Raw genomic sequence first — 18,723 nt, 5'->3', positions numbered from 1 at the left:
TTTAAATCATTGTATTTATATTTTTTGTCCATTCTTTCCAAATTATCCATTTATCTCATTCCCTACAGCAAGTAAAAAAAAAAAAGAATTTCTCCTGAAATCACTGATCAAGGTATGATGCCTTTCTATCCTCCCCCTAAATTAATATTTAAAATAACACCTAATACCCAATCTGATTCTGCTTAGTACATTCAACCTACTAACCTCTAAAGAGAGAAAATAATAAGTCCATAATAATTAATATAATTAAATAATAAATCTAAATTTTAAATCTTATAGCATCCCAATTGTCTATTTCAAGAAACAAGTGCTACAATAATGAGTTTATAATAAGATCAAAACAACAGTAAATTAAACTTTTTAATTAAACTCAATATTTTAAACATTCCTTTTAATCTTTTATTAAATTTTAAAATCTATCATTACTAAACATTTCAATATTTTAGTCTTTTGTTAAGTCTTATAACATTCTAATTTTCTATTTCTAATACAAATACTACCATACCATCTTATGTACCTTGCAGAATCTTCTTTTTTAAAGAAATTATACATTACCCTTTATCCCTAAAAAAAATTCCTTTTTTCCCATCTTGTTTTATACCTTTGTGGCTTTTCCCTCCCTTTTCCCTTCCTTTCTTATCCCACCTAACCTTTTTACCTCCAGCTTCCCCTCTCTGTTGTATTCCTTTCTCCTTTTGCTCAGTAACATTAACATTGAATTGGTTTTGCATCTTATTTTTGCCTTTCTTAAGTATTTTTTTAAATCTTAAGTCCTTCATTTTCCTTCCTTTCTTTCTCCTTTCTCTCTTAACTAAATTTTTAGATTCATTGAAGATGGCGTCTTCTTCTTCTCCTTCTTCTCCTTCCATTTCCTCCATCTGTTGTTGTATTTGATAATTAACAAGCGCCATTTCTAAAAAGAGGAAGGCTTCTTTCACAGCGTCCTTTCTTTCTTCATATTCCCTAAGTTCATCAACAGATAAAGCCATTCTTTATTCTTCTTCTTAAAGCAACCAAAATGTTTCAAAAGTTAGAGCAATTCCCCAAAGTTCCAGAGGGAGTCAATCAGTCCAAACAAAACACAAAGTTCTCACTTTCTCTTCCTGGTGAGGTATCAAAGGGAAAGGAAAAGACCTCCAATCTATATTTTAAAGCTTTGTTGCAATTAATTTCTGGTCTCAAGATCTTCAAGGCATCTCCTCCAACAAAATCTTAATATATATATATATATATAAACAACAGGTTTCTCAATGGCCATTTGTTGATTCCATAAGGAAGGAGAGTGAACTTTCCCTTTCAGCACTCAATTTTGCCGCTTGAAATCCTCCTCTGGAAACGAAGTATTATTCAGAAAACCATAGTTCTCAGGATTAAACGCCTCTTAAAATCCTGGGTCAGCCACAAAAACTTTCTCTTAACAACTTTCTCCTCTCTTCCTCCTGCTCAGTCTTACCCAGCTGCCGGCTTCTTTGAGGCGGCCATTACAGACTGCCGCTCGATTGTCTTGGGAGAGGGGGGTTTTGCCGGCTGGGAAGGGGGTCTGCAACACCCCCAAACCCCTCACCAGCTCCCCCCTATCTTCGGCTGCCTCTTCGTGGCAGCCTTAGTCTCCAGATCCGTGGATCGGAGGCACCAAAGCGGCTAGCGCGGCAGGGATCGCGCAGGATCGCAAATCCCTGCCGCTAGCAAAGCCGACAAACCAGAAGTTCTCTTTAGATATTTCTTGGCCCAGTTTCAACTGATGTGTCTTGTTCAGTGGTGGTCAGATTTAAGTCTTCCTTCCTTTGGCCATGTCTCTGAGCATTGAACACCTTGTACTTCTGGGCACTCCAGATAGGTTGGAGTTATGCAATATGACAGCACTGGAGGATAATGGGTTCCTGGTAGCTTCACATTAGATTCTTCTCAAATCTTTGGCAGTTAAGTGCGTCTTTTTTTCTCAACATGTTTCTCGTTGACTATTTGCAACAAACAGTTTGATGGTTCTGTGATCACAGCCCAATATCTTAGCAATTTCAAGAGTGCTGCATCCCTCTGAAAGACTTTTTACAATTTTTGACTTTTCAGAGTCAGTTAAATCTCTTTTTTAGCCCATTTTGCCTGAGGAAAAGAAGCTGCCTAATAATTATGCACACCTTGATATGGGGTGTTGGTCTCCTTAGGCCACACCCCTCATTACACAAATACACATCACCTGATTTGCTTATATCCGCTAAGCATTTAAGTTTATACAGCTTGGAGGTGGAAAATATGCATACAAACGATGATATGGTCGAAGTACTCATGCCTAATGTGTGCATGGTGTATTTAACATCAGCAATCGGATTTCCTATAGAGTTAAATGAGCTCATATTCATTGATTCAATAATCTTAGCCTCTAACTACCATTGAACTGAACTGTTGAGAGAAATGCCTAACAATTCCATTGGAGACCAGAACCAAGGAGAGGGGAATTGAAAACAGTCTTGAAACAAAAAGTAAAACTTTGTTAAAATGGGAATACTACTGTGGTTTCTTCCAAGCAGAGGACCACCCTTGGCCTTTGAGAGGTGCTGCTGAGATAGCAATAGCCATAGCCATTCAAAAGGCCATTTGAAATATCCAAACATACAATAATGGCAAGCTTCTACAAAATGTATAGATATTTCTTATAAATTACAGTAAATAATTTTTCATGGTGAGGTGAAACTACAGAAACAACTGTCCTTCCTTGGCCTGATTCTAGCATTTGATTACAAATACTTCTATTTTGACATCTCCCTCCCTCTTAATCCAGGAAATTTGTCAATGACACCACCCACCCAAAAAGCTTAATTTACTATAAATGACACAAGAGCCTTACTGACATCTTACTAGAAAGTTAATATTTCACTGGGAAATATTTTACACTTGTCTATTAGAATGTGCACTAAATTAGTAAAATGTCATGATGTTTGTGTTCATATGCTAGGAATAATAACTGAATTCAGAATTTATTCTTTCCTTATGGTTTTATTTCTTACCCACATCCTCTGAGTATTGTTTTGAATTTGGGAAGTGGTAATAATAAAGCAGTATGTGTAGTCAAATGAGATTTTGACTGATTTTTTAAAAACAGGTGGGGCAATTTCTCAAGGATAGGAAAGGGATATGGATATATTTGAATCGATTGGCAACTTTTAGTAATATTATTCCTCTATTTAAAACAAACACAAATACACTTTATTTTTTAAAAAGGCATTACAAGGTATACTAAAGTAGCACTTCAATTGAGTGGACCCTGCTATCTTCCTTGGCGACCCCCAAGTATCACAAAGCCAGGCACTTTGGAATTTCCTAGGAAGTTTAAAAGAAGAATCCCATGACAGTCTTGCTAAGGATTTCCACAGAGCTGGGGTTGGCTCTGACATCATGGCCTGTCTTAGGTTACCTGCCTGTTCCAGTTCCTGTGCCTGCTTCTTCCTCTGTATCTCCAAAAATCTCCTACGCTGTTCCTCCTGCTGCCACCGGGCCTGGTCTTGGGCTGCCTTCTCCGCTCGTCGTTCCCTTTCTGCCTCTTCTTCCTGCTGCTGCCGCTCTGCTTCAAGCTGCTGTTTTCTTAAACTGAGAGAAAATAAAGTTGGTCATAAAAGTCCAGTAGGACTCAGGTAAGCATTGCCTGGGAATGTATAGTAGATCAAACAGGTAAGACCAGAAATAAAAATTAGAAACAATTCTTCTCAAGCCCTAACTTGGAAATATGTCAAGAGCCATTGGATTTGTAATTTACTTTTTCCTTTTTTTTCTATATGTGGGGCAAGAAAACTTGTTACGATAACTCCAGGAGTAGCATGATAGCTAAGAATAATTTCTACACTTGTCACTGGGTTAGCTGAAGGGAGCATTGACTGGTTCATGATGTTCCTTGCCTGTTCTTAATTTCTGAAGCTTCAAAAGATTTTGGGGAATCAGACAGAAAAGGGTGCCATAGGTATTCATGGTTTCTTGGCGGTTTTTGGATGGGGGTGGGAAAGGGAAGGGTGTGAAAGCATCCCACAACTTCTCTTATCAAATAGGAGATAATTATTTCTTTTTGCTCACCGAAACTGCTCAATCCTCCTTTTCTTCTCCTGTTCCATTTCTTCTCTCATTTTCTCCATACGCTCCTGCTCTTCCTGCTCTTTCCTTTTCCGCTCTTCCTGTTCTTTTCGCTTTGTCTCCACTGCCAGCCGTCGCTTCTCTGCCCTCTCTGCTATTAACCTATCTCGTGATAGTTTCAGCTCTTCTTTGTTTAGAGACAAATCCTGGTCAATTGAAGGAGTATAAAAGAGGTTTAGGATCAAACACTAAGTCTGGCCTGGACTTTATTAATGGAGTAGAGAAGGGCATTTCCAATGTATTTGGTATCTGAAGAAGGAGATACGGGATTTATTTAAACTGTGAGAACTCCACATTTATTCCTTTTTTAATGAAAAGTTTTTTTATTTTTTAATTATTTAAATACATCTTTACGAGAACAGTGTGGTTCCAGGTGTTTATATTTTAAATCAGTCGTATCCATAGTCACAGATACAGCTTCCTAACATCACATCATTATCTATTACCAAATTTTCTTCTTTATAATCTCATTAATAATTTTACATCAATCAATCTCTATCTTTCTTGATCATATACTTAAATTCAACATGTTTACAGCTTAATCTATTCATATCATTTCATTAATCATTCAAAATTTCATCTTAATTTATATTATCTCCTATTAAATCTCATTTCCAATTTTATTAATATATTTTGTTTTCTGTGTGTTTCCTTCTCTCTAACTTCTCATTTTTACACAAATATATTTTCCATCTTATTTTCTTTAGCCAGCAATATAACAATATATACTTATTACCTTGTACAAGTGGATAACAAAATATTTAATTAATAAAAAACATTATAATCAATCTCTAACTTCCTTAATCATATATTTCTTATGCTCACCATGTTTACAATTTAATTTATTCATACCATTCATTGACCGTTCAAGATTTAATCTTAATTTATACTATCCCCTATTATACCCCCCCATATTACATTTGCCACTGTTATGTATATTTTATTTTCTGTATATTCCCTTCCCTCTAACACCTCGTTTTTACACAAATATATTTTCTTTTAGCCAATAATATCAACCTTATAACATTATAACCTCATTACCTTATATATATGAATAACAAAGGATATAATTCATTAAAAATATTATTCTACTATATGGTTATGTCTATTCTCTGTTGGGCTCCACATAATATTCCCTTTCCTATCATAAATATTAATCACTTTTATCTTCCATAAACATTTATCTGTCTTACTTAGTTAATCTTAAGATTTATTTTGTATATTTTACTGGTAAAATACCTCTTCATGTGGAGTCCCCTTCTTTTCCATTTCTAACCATTATCTTCAAATCTCTCATTTATATTAATTCATCATTTCTTTGCTTGCTTACCATTTTCTATAATCTTTTGGCTTTTTCCCTTAATCCTTCCTCTATTCTTAATCATTTTCTGGTATTTTTTCCCCATTTCTCAAGATTTATCCCCACCCTCTTCTGATCTCCTTTCTGTAATTTCCTAGCCATTTCATTTATCAGCATTCCAATCTCAATATCCCTCCCCCCATTTATTGCATCTATCATTAATATCTCAAATTCAATTTCTTTTTTCTTCTTTTGCATTATTTGTTCCTTTTGTTCCGTTTCACTGGTTTCTCTTTCTTCTAGCTCCTCCCCCTCTCTTCTTCTTCTTCTTCTTCTTCTTCTTCTTCTTCTTCTTCTTCTTCTTCTTCTTCTTCTTCTTCTTCTTCTTCTTCTTCTTCTTCTTCTTCTTCTTCTTCTTCTTCTTCTTCTTCTTCTTCTTTCATCGCCATTTCCGAATTTTTCTCTGTATTCTGTATTTTTGTGCATAAATCCAACATTCTATCCCAGATCTCATTCATGGCTTGAAGGTCCATCTTTATTTCTTTACATATGTCACTCATTTTTGTATTACTTATTCCAATTGTCCAGTATCCAGTAAGTTTTATTTTATATGAACCAGTGTCTCTTTTTTAATATCAATATTCTCAAATCTTTATTTCCCAATGTTAATCAGTCCAAGTCACCAATAATTCCAGGGGTAATATCCTCTTATATTCCTTGCTCTTTAATTATAATATATTTCAGCTTCCAGGGGTCTTATTGTAGTGTCTTTTATTCCTTTTTAATTTCTTCTTTTGATTAGATCGTAGTTTGAAGGGATCTGCAAGATTTTCCTTTCGTCAACAAGTGGCACTTTTAGTCCAGTTTCACAGCCACTCTTTTTCCATTTCTTTAAATTAGCTTCACCACTTTTTTTTAGAAAATCAAATATTATTTCTCTTTTAGAACAATTATTTCCAGCATTCAAATTAATGCCTTCCAATGCCAAATCCTGTCCGATCCCCAATTCCAAATTAGTGTTCTTCCAAATTTATTCCTTTTAAAATTTTAAAAGTTTAAGCTCTTTACATTTTCCATTTCTTCTTCTATCTTCCAAGTCGCCACTAACTCAATTCTTTAGTCTTCTCTGTTATAGTCCTTTTGGGGTAGGTAAAATATAATATGAATTCTTCTCACCCTTCTCCAAACATCATTCCCAAACTCCGCTCCAGCATTGTGCTTAGATGTTCTGTTGTCCCAACTCTGTAGCGGCCATCTTGGTTGATCTCTCCGTTGTGGTGTAGAGAGCATGCTCAAGAGTTTTCATGGGGGAGTTGCATTCTCTCCCAGAACCTCACTGAGCGCCTCTCCTTTGCTTTGCTGCCTCTACAAGGTGGCTATTGGCTCCGTGCAGAGCCCACAAATGGTGAGAAGCCAGCACAGGAACAGAGACCTCTGTTTACTGTTTCTGGTCTTGTCGTGACGTCAGCTGGAAGTCGATCTTTATTATGTTTATTCCAAGGGCCTTTAAATACCCCTTCCCACATACACTGTGATGACCTGGGGCGTGGCACAAAGGCAACACAGTCGCATAAGTAAGAGTCCCTTTAGTACCTCCAACTTTGCCCCCAATGTCCAGGTTACCTTTGGCTGGAGAAAAAACTCTCCCAAGAACAGCCTTTAAGTGGAGGAAATTCAGTCCAAAAACAAAGTACATGCAAACTGTAAATAAAAATCCACACAAACCACGCTGCAGTAATTAACTTGACAGGGCAGGAGAAGGAATTGCAGACTTGAAAGGCCACCAAAACACACAGTTGGGAAAATGCCGGGAACCCAGATAAGCCTCAACAATACCAGATAATTCACGATTTGCTCTCAACAGTTTGCTGTGTGCAACTTCCCTTTTTAAACACTGTGTTCCCAGCTGCAGCTACTGAAGGGAATCAGGGCCCTTTCCTCCCCCGTAAGCCACACAACTCACGTTGCTCCCTTCTCCGTTTCTGGATCTTTCTCCGAATTCCCTCTCCCTTGCTCTACCTCACCCTTGCTCTACCTCTCCCCTGCTCTGCCCAGCCAGACTTTGCCCTTCCCCAGTTTCTTCCACAGCCAATGGATCCACACTCCCACTCCATGTCAGCTGCTTGACCTCCCCCTCCAAATCAGATTCCAACAGGGGCATGACATACACACAGAAATTCTGTATAATACATGAGATTAAAAGATGATTGGTCAAAGGTAACCCAATAGGACTTATCCAGGGGTGGTATTCTACTGGTTCGGCCTGATTTGGCCGAACCAGTAGCTCCAAGGATCATCTGTGAGTGAACTAGTTTGCTCCAATGATCAGCTGCTGGGCTTGCCCACCCGCCCATTCTGACCTTTATTTCCTGGTTTTCAAGCTCAGCTGCTTTGTACGGCACAGTGGATTGCTGCGTATCAGCTGTTTAACACACAGGGAGTGCAGGATTGCAGGAGAAGGTCAGTAGCAAACCCTCTGTGTGTGTGCAAAGCGCGCGCTCACCAAACTGGTTGTTACACCAGTTGAATCACACCCCTGGACCTCCCTGATTGAACTCAAATCACCCTATTTTAATCATATACTGTAACCTGACAATTTTCTGGTTGTGCCCAGGCCTTTTAGAGTGCTTCCATGTACCTATCTGGTTATCTACCATGGAGGCGATGATCTCCCAAAACACACTGGATATTAGCAAAAAGGTTAGATGTAGAGAAGTGTTAGACGAACAGGGAAAACTAAAAATGAATCAGGAATTAAAAGAGCAGGGTATATTCATTGATTGGTATCCATATTTACAATTACAAAACAGATATAAAAAAGATATGGAAGAGTATGGAATCTACACTGAATTGCAACAATTAGATAAAATGTTAACAGGCCCAGAAGAGAAATTTATAGCAAAAAAGTATAATTACCTATTAAAAGTTGCCTTAGAAGAGGAGGTAGTAAAAGGATGCATAATAGCATGGGTAAAATTTTGGGACATAATATACTGTAGATTTATAATATAGATATAATATAGATATAGCAGATTGGGAAAGAATATGGAACAAAAATTATTCATTAACAAGATCAGCGGCCTGAGAAGGCGGAGTCTCGTCGCTGCGATACAGCTGCTATCTCGGGGCTCTGAGATAGCTGCTGATATCCCCGCTCCTGGTCGGTCCCAACGGACCTAAACCGTCCCGTAGAGACGGTGATAGTAAGGGGCGCGTTCTGTAGATCCCAGGGGACATCGCAAGTCCCTGGTTGATCCAGAAGAAGCCCTTTTACCATCGGCGGGGAGGCAGCCATTAAGCTGCTGAAGCTGGGACAGCTCCGGAAGGAAGAGATCGTAAGAGAAAGTGTATCGGCTTGGTGAGGACTTTTTTTTAAAAATATTAATATTGGGACTAAAGGACACTCTAAGAATGAGAAGAAATCTGTAAGATTATTGACAAAACTGACTTAGCGGCGATTTTTAAAGAGAAATGTCAAAGTGAAGCTTGGCTTTTTATTTTTACCTTTTTTTTTTTCCATTGAACTTCTATGGTGATCTAGTTAAGCAGACTGGTTTTTTCTTTTATATTTACTAGTTCTTTTTTCTCCTTTTTGACTGTTTATATTTTATAAAATAGAGGCCCCCTTTAGTTTTTAGTTTTTTTTAATTAAATATATATATTTTCGTTTTTTTTAGGCTTTTTTAAGGGGGAAGAAGGGGGAGTGGTTTTAAGAAATTTTGCAACACTGCCAACTAGAGGCTTGAAAATATTTTATTTGAAGTTGAGAGCTGGGAAAAAACTTTTTCTTCAAGGCTACTGAAGTGATAAGATAAAGGGAAGATAGAGGGAAGAGCACTGGAGGATGTTTATACAGGTGCACTTCGGGACTTCTATTATTAATTGAATATCTGAAGCTTGGCTTTGAAATGTGTGTAGAAGCCAAATAAGAGCCTTGGATAAATAAAAGGCAGTGGGTGCTTTTTATTCTTTATTTTTTATCAACTGTTCTATCCCTCCCCCCCAACCCCACAGCATTTTGTAATATTGGTATACTTATTTTTATTTTACCTCATTTTTAGTTTATTTTTAAAGGGGAAGCCTCAGAATATTTATTTTTTCCCTTTTATTCTTTTTTTTTATTGGGATTTTTGCTTTCTTATTTCTACTTCTGACTTATTTTTATGGATATTTTTTATTTTTGAGATCTCTCAATTGGATTAAGGTGGGAAGAACCTGAAGAACTTCTTCTTTTTGCTTATTATTATTATTATTATTATTATTATTATTATTATTATTATTATTATTATTATTATTATTATTATTATTATTATTATTATTATTATTATTATTTTACATTGTTGGCTTTATTTTGTCTCTTTTTTCTCTTCATTTTTAATTTTTACTTCTGAATTATAATTGAGTATTCCACAATTGGATTAAGGTCTTGAAGAACCTGAATAATTTTTCTTTTTTAATTTTGGGCTTTTTACTTCTTTTTGGCTTTTTTTTTTTTTTGGTGTTTTCCCTTTTTCTAATTGGATTTTAATTGGTCACCTTATTAACTGGATTAAAAGAACCGGAAGACACTGAATCACAGAATGAGTAAGAGAATTTTACCTCCGGGCATTTCAACTTCTGCTCCTGTTTCCCCATCAACTGGAGGACGACTTTCTATAATGGCAAAGCAAGATAAAGCACAAATGGATTTAATGACGGTTATGCAAGGAATACAAGATCTTAAAGTGAGCATGGAACAAAGAATGGAGAGTATTGATAAAAGAATTGGGAAGATTGATGAAAAATTTGAAAATTTTCAACAAATGATGGTGAATCATGATGAGAGAATCCAAAAAATAGAAGAGAAAGACAAGCAAAGAGATGACATAATTGGAAATATCGATAATAGATTAACAACGGTTGAACAAGAAAAAAGTGGGATGTTGAAGTGGGAGATGGACAGGTCAGAATTTTATCTTAGATTTCAAAATATTGAGGAGGAAAAAGGACAAAATTTGGCCGCAGTAATGATTGAAATCTTGGCTGGAGCCTTGGAAATAACAGAAGAAAAGATGATGGATGGAGTAGATGAGATATATCGAGTTTTCACAAGATATGCGACGAGGAACCAACTACCAAGAGAGGTTCATGTTAGATTCACCAAAAAAACTATTAAAACCCAAATACTACAAGTGGCAAGAGAGAGGGTGTTGAAGTATAAAGACAAAGAGATTGTGGTCTTAAAACAAGTACCTAGAAAAGTGAGAGAGATTAGAAGAGAATATCGATTTTTGACTAAAAGGCTATTGGAAAAAGAGGTGAACTATAGATGGCTGATTCCAGGAGGATTAATGTTTACATGGCAAGAACAGTGATACAGAATTGATTCAATTGAGAAAGCAGAAATATTCTACAAGGAATTCTTTGAAAGAAGAGAAATGGAGATAGAAAAAGTGAACATTTCAACTGAATCTGAAGAGGACCAAATGGAAATGAGAAAAGAGGAAGGTGCAATAGGTGGACAAGTGGAGACCAAAGAACAACGTGAAGTAAGATCCACGAGAGCTGTTAGACCTAAATATAAAGTATAACCATGGAGGAAAAAAAAATGATTTCTATTAATATAAATGGACTGAATTCAGCTACTAAAAGAAGAAAAACCTTTCACAAATTAGAGAAGCTAAAATTTGATATAATTTGCCTACAAGAAGTACACATTAAAAAACAACACGAACAACTACTGGCACGATCAAAATTAGGGAAAATATTTACTTCTCTGACTTACTGTAAGAAAAGAGGAGTGGTTTTGTATATTAAGGAAACTATTCCAGCAAAACTGACTTTTACTGATGAAGACGGAAGAGTATTAATGGTTGAAATAGTGGACAATAATACAAAAACACTTTTGGTTGCAATTTATGCCCCGAATGATAAACAAGAAGAATTTTATAAAAAATTACACATGAAAATAATTGAACTGGACTACGCTAATATACTTATGATGGGAGATTTTAATGGAATTGTAGACAATAAATTGGATTATACAGTAAAAGCAACACGACAAAATAGGAAGACTCTCCCTAAATCTTTTTTTAAAATGACAGATGAATTAAATCTTAAAGACATATGGAGAGAAAGAAAAGCTAAAACTCAACGATATACTTTTTATTCCAATAGACATTTATCATGGTCCAGAATAGATATGATTTGGACATCAACGGAATTATTATCTAATATTCAAGAAATAAATATTGAAACAAGTACATGGGCAGACCATAATCCAATGACAATTAAATGGAAAGGACAAAAAAGAAGATCTAGATGGACATTAAATAATACTATTTTAAAGGAAAAAATTTTTACACAATGGATGGAAAAAGAATTGGCCTTCTTCTTCAATGTAAACAAAAAAGAGGACACTTCAATACAGAATGTTTGGGATACAATGAAGGCATATGCAAGAGGATTAATAATAGACTATTCAAAGAAAAAGAACATTAGGAAGAGGCAAATGATTAAAGCTTTAGAAGACGACCATAAAAAATTGGAAAAAGAATTACAAAAGCGCCACAAAAAAAAAGATATTAGACTTAAAATGGACATAATTAAACATAAAATGGATCAAGCAGAGAAAGAAGAACTGGCACAAAAAATTAGAAGTGCTAAACAGAATTATTTTGAAGATGCAAATAGGCCAGGTAGATGGTTAGCATATAAATTGAGAAAAGAGAAAGAATCAAGGAAAATATTACAGTTAATAGACAATCAAGGCCAAGTATGCTATGGTAATAAAGAGAAAAAAGCAATCATTCGAGATTTTTATGGACAATTATGTAAACAGGAGGATCTTGATGAGGGAAAAATTAAACAGTATTTACAAAATGCTAACCTACCTAAGATACCTGATGAAACTGGGGAAATGTTAGAAAGTGACAATGATGGAATTAACTGAAGCACTCAATAGACAGAACAATGGAAAAGCACCAGGACCAGATGGTCTCCCGGTAGAATTTTATAGAACACTACAAGAATCGTTGAGCATTCCACTATTAGAAGTCATGAATGAAATTATGGTAAATAAGAAAATACCTAAAACATGGTCAGAAGCTTATATTACACTTATCCCAAAAGAAGGGGTTGACCCATTACAAATTAAGAACTATAGACCTATTTCCTTATTGAATGCAGATTACAAAATCTTTGCTTCAATCTTGGCAGAGAGGCTTAAAAAATATTTAAATAATAAGTTAGATATGGGGAATTACTAGATGAAAAGGGTGAACTTAAAACGATGCAAAATTTAGAAGAAGAAGGTATAAAGATGAATTGGTTTTCATATGCGCAAATACATTCAAGGTATCTTAAAGATTCCAAAATGGAAGGATTTTATAACAAAATGACTGATTTAGATAGGATTTTGACAGATGAAAAAGTGATTAAAAATTATATAATTATTTGTTGGAAATTAAATTGGAGGATGAACAAGTTAAAGAAATGATGATTGCTTGGGGGAAGAATTTTGGATATGGGATTGACTTAGAGAAATGGCAAAAGTTGTGGTCTCAAAATTATAAAATGACAATGTCAACAGCATATAAGGAAAATTTGTATAAGATGTTTTACAGGTGGCATTTTTCTCCGACAAGAATAGCAAGAATGTTCAAGAACAAATCTGAAAAGTGCTGGAAATGTCATCAGATTCCTGGTTCATATTACCATATGTGGTGGACTTGTGAGGAGGCCAGGAAATACTGGACTAGAATTCGCATATGGTTGGAAAAAATGACAAAGAAACATATAGATTTGAAGCCAGAGATTTTTTTATTGGGAATTTTACCTGATACATATAATAAAAACTTAAAGTATTTGATTGTAAATGTATTAACAGCAGCGAGAATTGTATTTGCTAAAAATTGGAAGAGTGAGAAAATACCGTTAGAGGAAGAAATCATTAAGAAAATATTGGAATGTGCTGAAATGAGTAGATTGACATTTGAAATGAGAGAACAAGAAGATAAACAATTTTATGAAGTTTGGGATCTTTTTTATCAATGGTTAGATAATACAATATAATAATAGAATAGTTAGAAATTTAGGAAATAACGAATATACATTTTTTCTTGGTCTTGATAACACTTTTAGAATATTTTATTAAGATAGACTTGGTATGATTTCATGATTTGTTATAAAATAAAGTAACTAAATTAGTTATCTCGCTTAAGTATGAATTAGTAAAATTATAGTCAAATGATTGTTTAATAATGATATTAGGATATATAATTGTTGATTGATAATATGAGTTATTATGTAACACAATTATTATGATGACTATGAAATGGATGCACAAAAAGGAGTGGTAAACCAACCGATACACTGTCTGTAAATATATGAAGAATGATGATGTTTTTTATGTTATGTTTTATGTTTTTGTGTTTTTGTTTGTCGTTAAAATCAATAAAAACTTTTAATAATAAAAAAAAAACAAGATCAGCGGCCTATAAAGAAAATATGTACAAGATTTTTTATCGATGGCATTTGCCACCAATGAGATTAGCTAAAATGTACCCCAATATGAATCCTATATACTGGAAATGCAAACGAAAACATGGTACCTTCTATCATATGTGGTGGTTATATCCAGTAGCCCAAAAATACTGGAGGAAAATTAGGAGTTGGATACAAGAGATAATTGAAGAACAAATAGAATTTAAACTGGAATTGTTTCTGTTGGGTTTAATTAAGGGGAAGTATAGGAAGAAAATTAGATACATTCTATTACATATTCTGATAGCATTGATAATATATGCACAATGTTGGAAACAAAATAATATACCCTCCGAGGAATTAATTATTAATTATGCTGAAATGAATAAACTGAGCTTAAAATTAAAAGAGAAAGAAGAGTCAGAGTATTATGAAACTTCGTATAATTGGTATAATAGTTGAGTAACAGAAACAAAGATAAAAGGAAATAAGAAAGTTACAGATAAAAATATATAAATGTATGTAGATATATAAATGTAGATATTTATATGAGATTGGTTTGTATAATGATTTGTATAATAATGAGATTAGTTTGTATAACAATGTATATAATAATGATGACACAGTACTGTTAAAATTAAGATTTATATTTTTTTTAAAGTTTTTATTTTTTACAACAAACAAACAAGACATAAAAACATAAAAACATCTTTCAATTATATACATACAGTGTGTCAGTTGATTACAATCTTTTGTGCTATCCTTTTTTTTTGCCTTTACTCACAAGTTATATAAATTTTCATCTTGTCAATCAAACATGTGCTTATGTATTTATCAATCATTAATCATTCGTTTGACTAAACTATTTTTCCATCATTTTATGCGAGATATTTTAAATTTCATTATAGTTTAATTCATCCAATGGTTATATATTTTATATTGTATTCTATATCAATCTATTAACTTTTTATTGTAAAGCTTCCTAATCTATTTCTTTACCATGTCTTTTTATCTAACCATTGATAAAATAAATCCCATATCATATAAAATTGTTTATCTTCTTGTTCTCTGATTTCAAATGTCAATTTACTCATTTCAGCACAGTCCATGATTTTCTTAATAATTTCCTCCTGCATAGGTATTTTTTCACTTTTCCAATTCTTAGCAAATACAATTCTAGCTGCTGTTAAAACATTTACAATCAAATATTTCAATTCTTTGCTGTATATTTCCGGTATAATTCCCAATAAAAATATCTCAGGTTTAAAGTCTATATGTTGTTTTATCATTTTTTCCAACCATGTGTGGATTATCGTCCAGTATCTTTTTGCATCCGAGCATGTCCACCACATATGGTAATATGAACCAGGTATCTGATGACATTTCCAACATCCGATTTATTCTTGAACATTCTCACAATTCTTGTCGGGGGTAAGTGCCACCTGTAAAACATCTTATACAAATTTTCTTTATATGCAGTTGACATTGTCATTTTATAATTTTGAGACCACAATTTTTGCCATTTATCTAAATCAATCCCATATCCAAATTTTTTTCCCCAAGCAATCATCGTTTCTTTAACTTGTTCTTCCCCTAATTTAAACTCCAGCAAATGTCCATAAAGTTTTTAAATTACTTTTTCATCAGTACCTGTCAAAATTTTATCTAAGTCAGTCAACTTATCATAGATACATTGTTTTAATATCTTTATCAAATCTAGATTGTATTTGCAAATATGAAAACTAATTCATTTTTACACCTTGTTCTTCCAACACTTGCATAAATTTAAGTTCACCCTTTTCATTCAATATCTCATCATATCTGTTTGTTCCTTTTTATATATTATTGGATAAGAAAAAGCTTCAATAGTAGATAACCATAGTGGAATTTTTAAATAATATTGCTTTTTTATCTTCTCCCAGTTTAAAAACAATGCTTCTCGAATATAATGTCTTCTAAAATACCCCTGCATTTTAGTTCCCTTATACCAGAGGAAGGCATGCCACCCTAACAGCAAGTCATGTCCTTCTAAATTCAAACGTCTAGTATTCCTTAATGTTATCCACTCCTTTACCCACATCAAACTCGTCGCCTGGTAATATAATTCTCAATTGGGCAAAGCCAATCCTCCTCTTATTCTTGCATCTTGTAACAATTTAAGTTTTATTCTCGCTTTCTTCCCCCGCCAAATGTATTTTAGCACTATTTTATTTAGATCTTCAAAAAATTCTTTTCCTAATCTAACTGGAATTGTCTGGAATAAATATAAGATTCTAGGCAATACATTCATCTTAATTGTAGATATTCTCCCAATCAATGATAATTGTAAATTTTCCCATTTTATCAAATCTGTCGCAATCTGTTGTTTGAGTTTAAGATAATTGTCCTCCTTGAGTGTGCTACATCTTGATGTTAAATGTATCCCTAAATACTTAACCTTATTTGTGACCTGGATCCCCAAAATTTCCTCCAATTCTTTCTTTCGTCTTGCTAATATGTTCTTTGTTAAAATCTTTGTTTTATCTTTTTATTTTCAAACCTGCTACTTTCCCATACTCTTCTATCTTTTCTATTAGCTTAGGTGCTGACTCCAATGGATCCTCTAATATGAATACCAGGTCATCTGCAAAGGTTTGCAATTTGTACTCTTCTTTTTTAATTTTCATTCCTTTTATTTCTTTTTCTTCTCTGATGTTCCTATTCAGCACTTCCAGTGTTAACACAAACAGAGGCGACAATGGACAGCCTTGTCTAGTCCCTTTTCTTATATCTATAAAGTCTGTTAACTCTCCATTTATCATAACCTTTGCAATTTGTTTACAATATATCGTTTCTATGGCTTGGGTAAATTTTTTACTGAAGCCCATTTGTTCCAATTGTAATAGCATAAAACGCCAACTCACATTGTCAAGGTGCATCTAAAAACATCAAAGCCATTTGTTTTTCAGGATGTGCCTCATAGTATTCCAGCCTGTCTAAAATTATTCTCATATTGTCTTTCATTTGTCTCTTTGGCAGAAATCCATTTTTATCAGAGTGAATAAAATTATTTAAGTATTTTTTCAGTCTTTCTGCCAGAATTGAAGCAAAGATTTTATAATCTGAGTTTAATAGGGATATAGATCTATAATTTTTAACTTGCTGTGGGTCTGTGTCCTCCTTCAGTACAAGTGTAACATATGCTGCTGACCATGTTTGGGGTTTTCTCTTCCTTGACATAACTTCATTCATAACTTCTAATAAGTGAAGATTCAATGTTTCCTGAAATGTCTTGTAAAATTCTGCTGGCAGTCCATCCGGACCTGGTGCTTTCCCAATATTTTGCTTTTTTAAAGCTTCTGTTAATTCCATCATTGTTATGTTACCTTCTAACATTATTTCAATATCTTTAGGTATCTGGGGCAGATTTGCTTCCTGTAGGTATTGTTAAATTCTTTCTTCCTGGACATTCTCTTGACGGTACAATTTTCCATGATAATCTTGAATAATTTTTTTCTTCTTCTCCGCATTTCCATAACATACATGTCCTTGTTCATTTATTAATTTGATTTATCCTTCTTGAGTCTCTTTCCTTTCTCAGTTTATAAGCTAACCATCTGCCTGGTTTATCTGCATCTTCAAAGTAGTTCTGTTTTGCATTTTTAATTTTTTGGGCTATTTCCTCTTTTTCCATTAGCCCCATTTTATGTTTAGTTATGCCCATTTTAATTTTAATGTCTCTTTTTTTGTGGAAATTTCTGTAATTCTTTTTCCAGCCTCTTGTAGTCATCTTCCAATATTTTAAAAGGTTTTTTTTCTGTTTTTTTTTCTTGTGTAGTCCATTATCAAACCTCTTGTATAAGCCTTCATTGTATCCCAGAGATTCTGTAGTGATGTATCCTCTTTTGTGTTTTCTTTAAAGAAGAAAGTCAATTCTCAATTTTCTCTTTGAAATCTTTTTCTTTTAATATCGTATTGTTTAGAGTCCATCTAGATCTCCTTTTTTGTCTTTTCCATGCAACTGTTATTGGATTATGATCTGTTCAGGTACTTGTTTCTATTTCAATGTCTTGTATGTTAGAGAGCGATTTTGTTGACATCCATATCATATCTATTCTGGACCATGATGCATGTCTATTTGAATAAAAAGTATAATGTTTATTTTCTGCATTTCTCTCTCTCTATGCATCTTTTAGGTTTATCTCATCTACCATTTGAAAGAAGGATTTTGGCAATGTCCTTCTAGTTTCTTTGCTGTTTTCTGTGTTTTATAATCCAATTTGTCATTAATTATTCCATTAAGATCTCCCATCAGACAAATATTAGCATAGTCCAGTTCAATTATTTTCATATGTAATTTCCTGTAAAAATCTTCTTGATTATCATTCGGAGCATAGATTGCTATTAAAAGTGTCTATAGATTATTGTCCATTATCTCCACCATCACAATCCTTCCATCATCATCTGTATCTATTTTTTCCGCTGGGCTTGTATCTCTAATGTATAACACCACTCCTCTCTTTTTACATTGTGTCAACGCTGTAAATAATTGCCCTAATTTTTGTTGTTTCAATATATGTTTGTGTTGTTTTTAATATGTACTTCTTGTAAGCAGATTATATCAACTTTTAATTTCTCTAGTTTATGGAATATTTTTCTTCTTTTAGTAACTGAGTTAAGTCCATTTATATTTATTGTAATCAGTTTTCTCTCATCCATTTTAGACTTTATAAGAAGGATTTGTTGCTCTAGTAGATCTTGGTTCTCGTTGCTCTTGGGTACACCACCTATGGATCCTTCTTATTTTTTAATTACTGCTATACATTCCTCTTGAAATTCAGTTAATGACTCCTCTTTTCTTGTGT

The 18,723-nt window shown here is 33.8% G+C and overlaps 1 protein-coding gene and 1 long non-coding RNA gene across 3 annotated transcripts in view; one reads left to right on the top strand and one right to left on the bottom strand.

Annotated features, from left to right (window-relative positions):
* The window catches only part of KIAA2012 (KIAA2012 ortholog), a 140,390-nt gene that overhangs the window by 8,500 nt on the left and 113,167 nt on the right, over positions 1-18,723 (bottom strand). For both annotated transcript variants that reach the window (XM_087949790.1, XM_087949797.1), the window contains exons 19-20: positions 4,060-4,262; positions 3,410-3,582 (exon numbers count right to left, since the gene is read on the bottom strand). In XM_087949790.1, coding sequence (XP_087805916.1) covers positions 3,410-3,582; positions 4,060-4,262 — 376 coding nt within the window. The remainder of the gene's footprint in view (positions 1-3,409; positions 3,583-4,059; positions 4,263-18,723) is intronic.
* Positions 1-18,723, top strand: part of LOC148133098 (uncharacterized) — a 704,593-nt gene that overhangs the window by 650,751 nt on the left and 35,119 nt on the right. The window lies entirely within an intron of this gene.

Source organism: Notechis scutatus, chromosome 1 (assembly GCF_049901735.1).
Source record: "Notechis scutatus isolate UNSWTSFEM ecotype Mainland chromosome 1, rNotScu1.2, whole genome shotgun sequence".
NCBI lineage: Eukaryota > Metazoa > Chordata > Lepidosauria > Squamata > Elapidae > Notechis > Notechis scutatus.
This window is presented reverse-complemented; position numbering and strand designations above follow the sequence as displayed.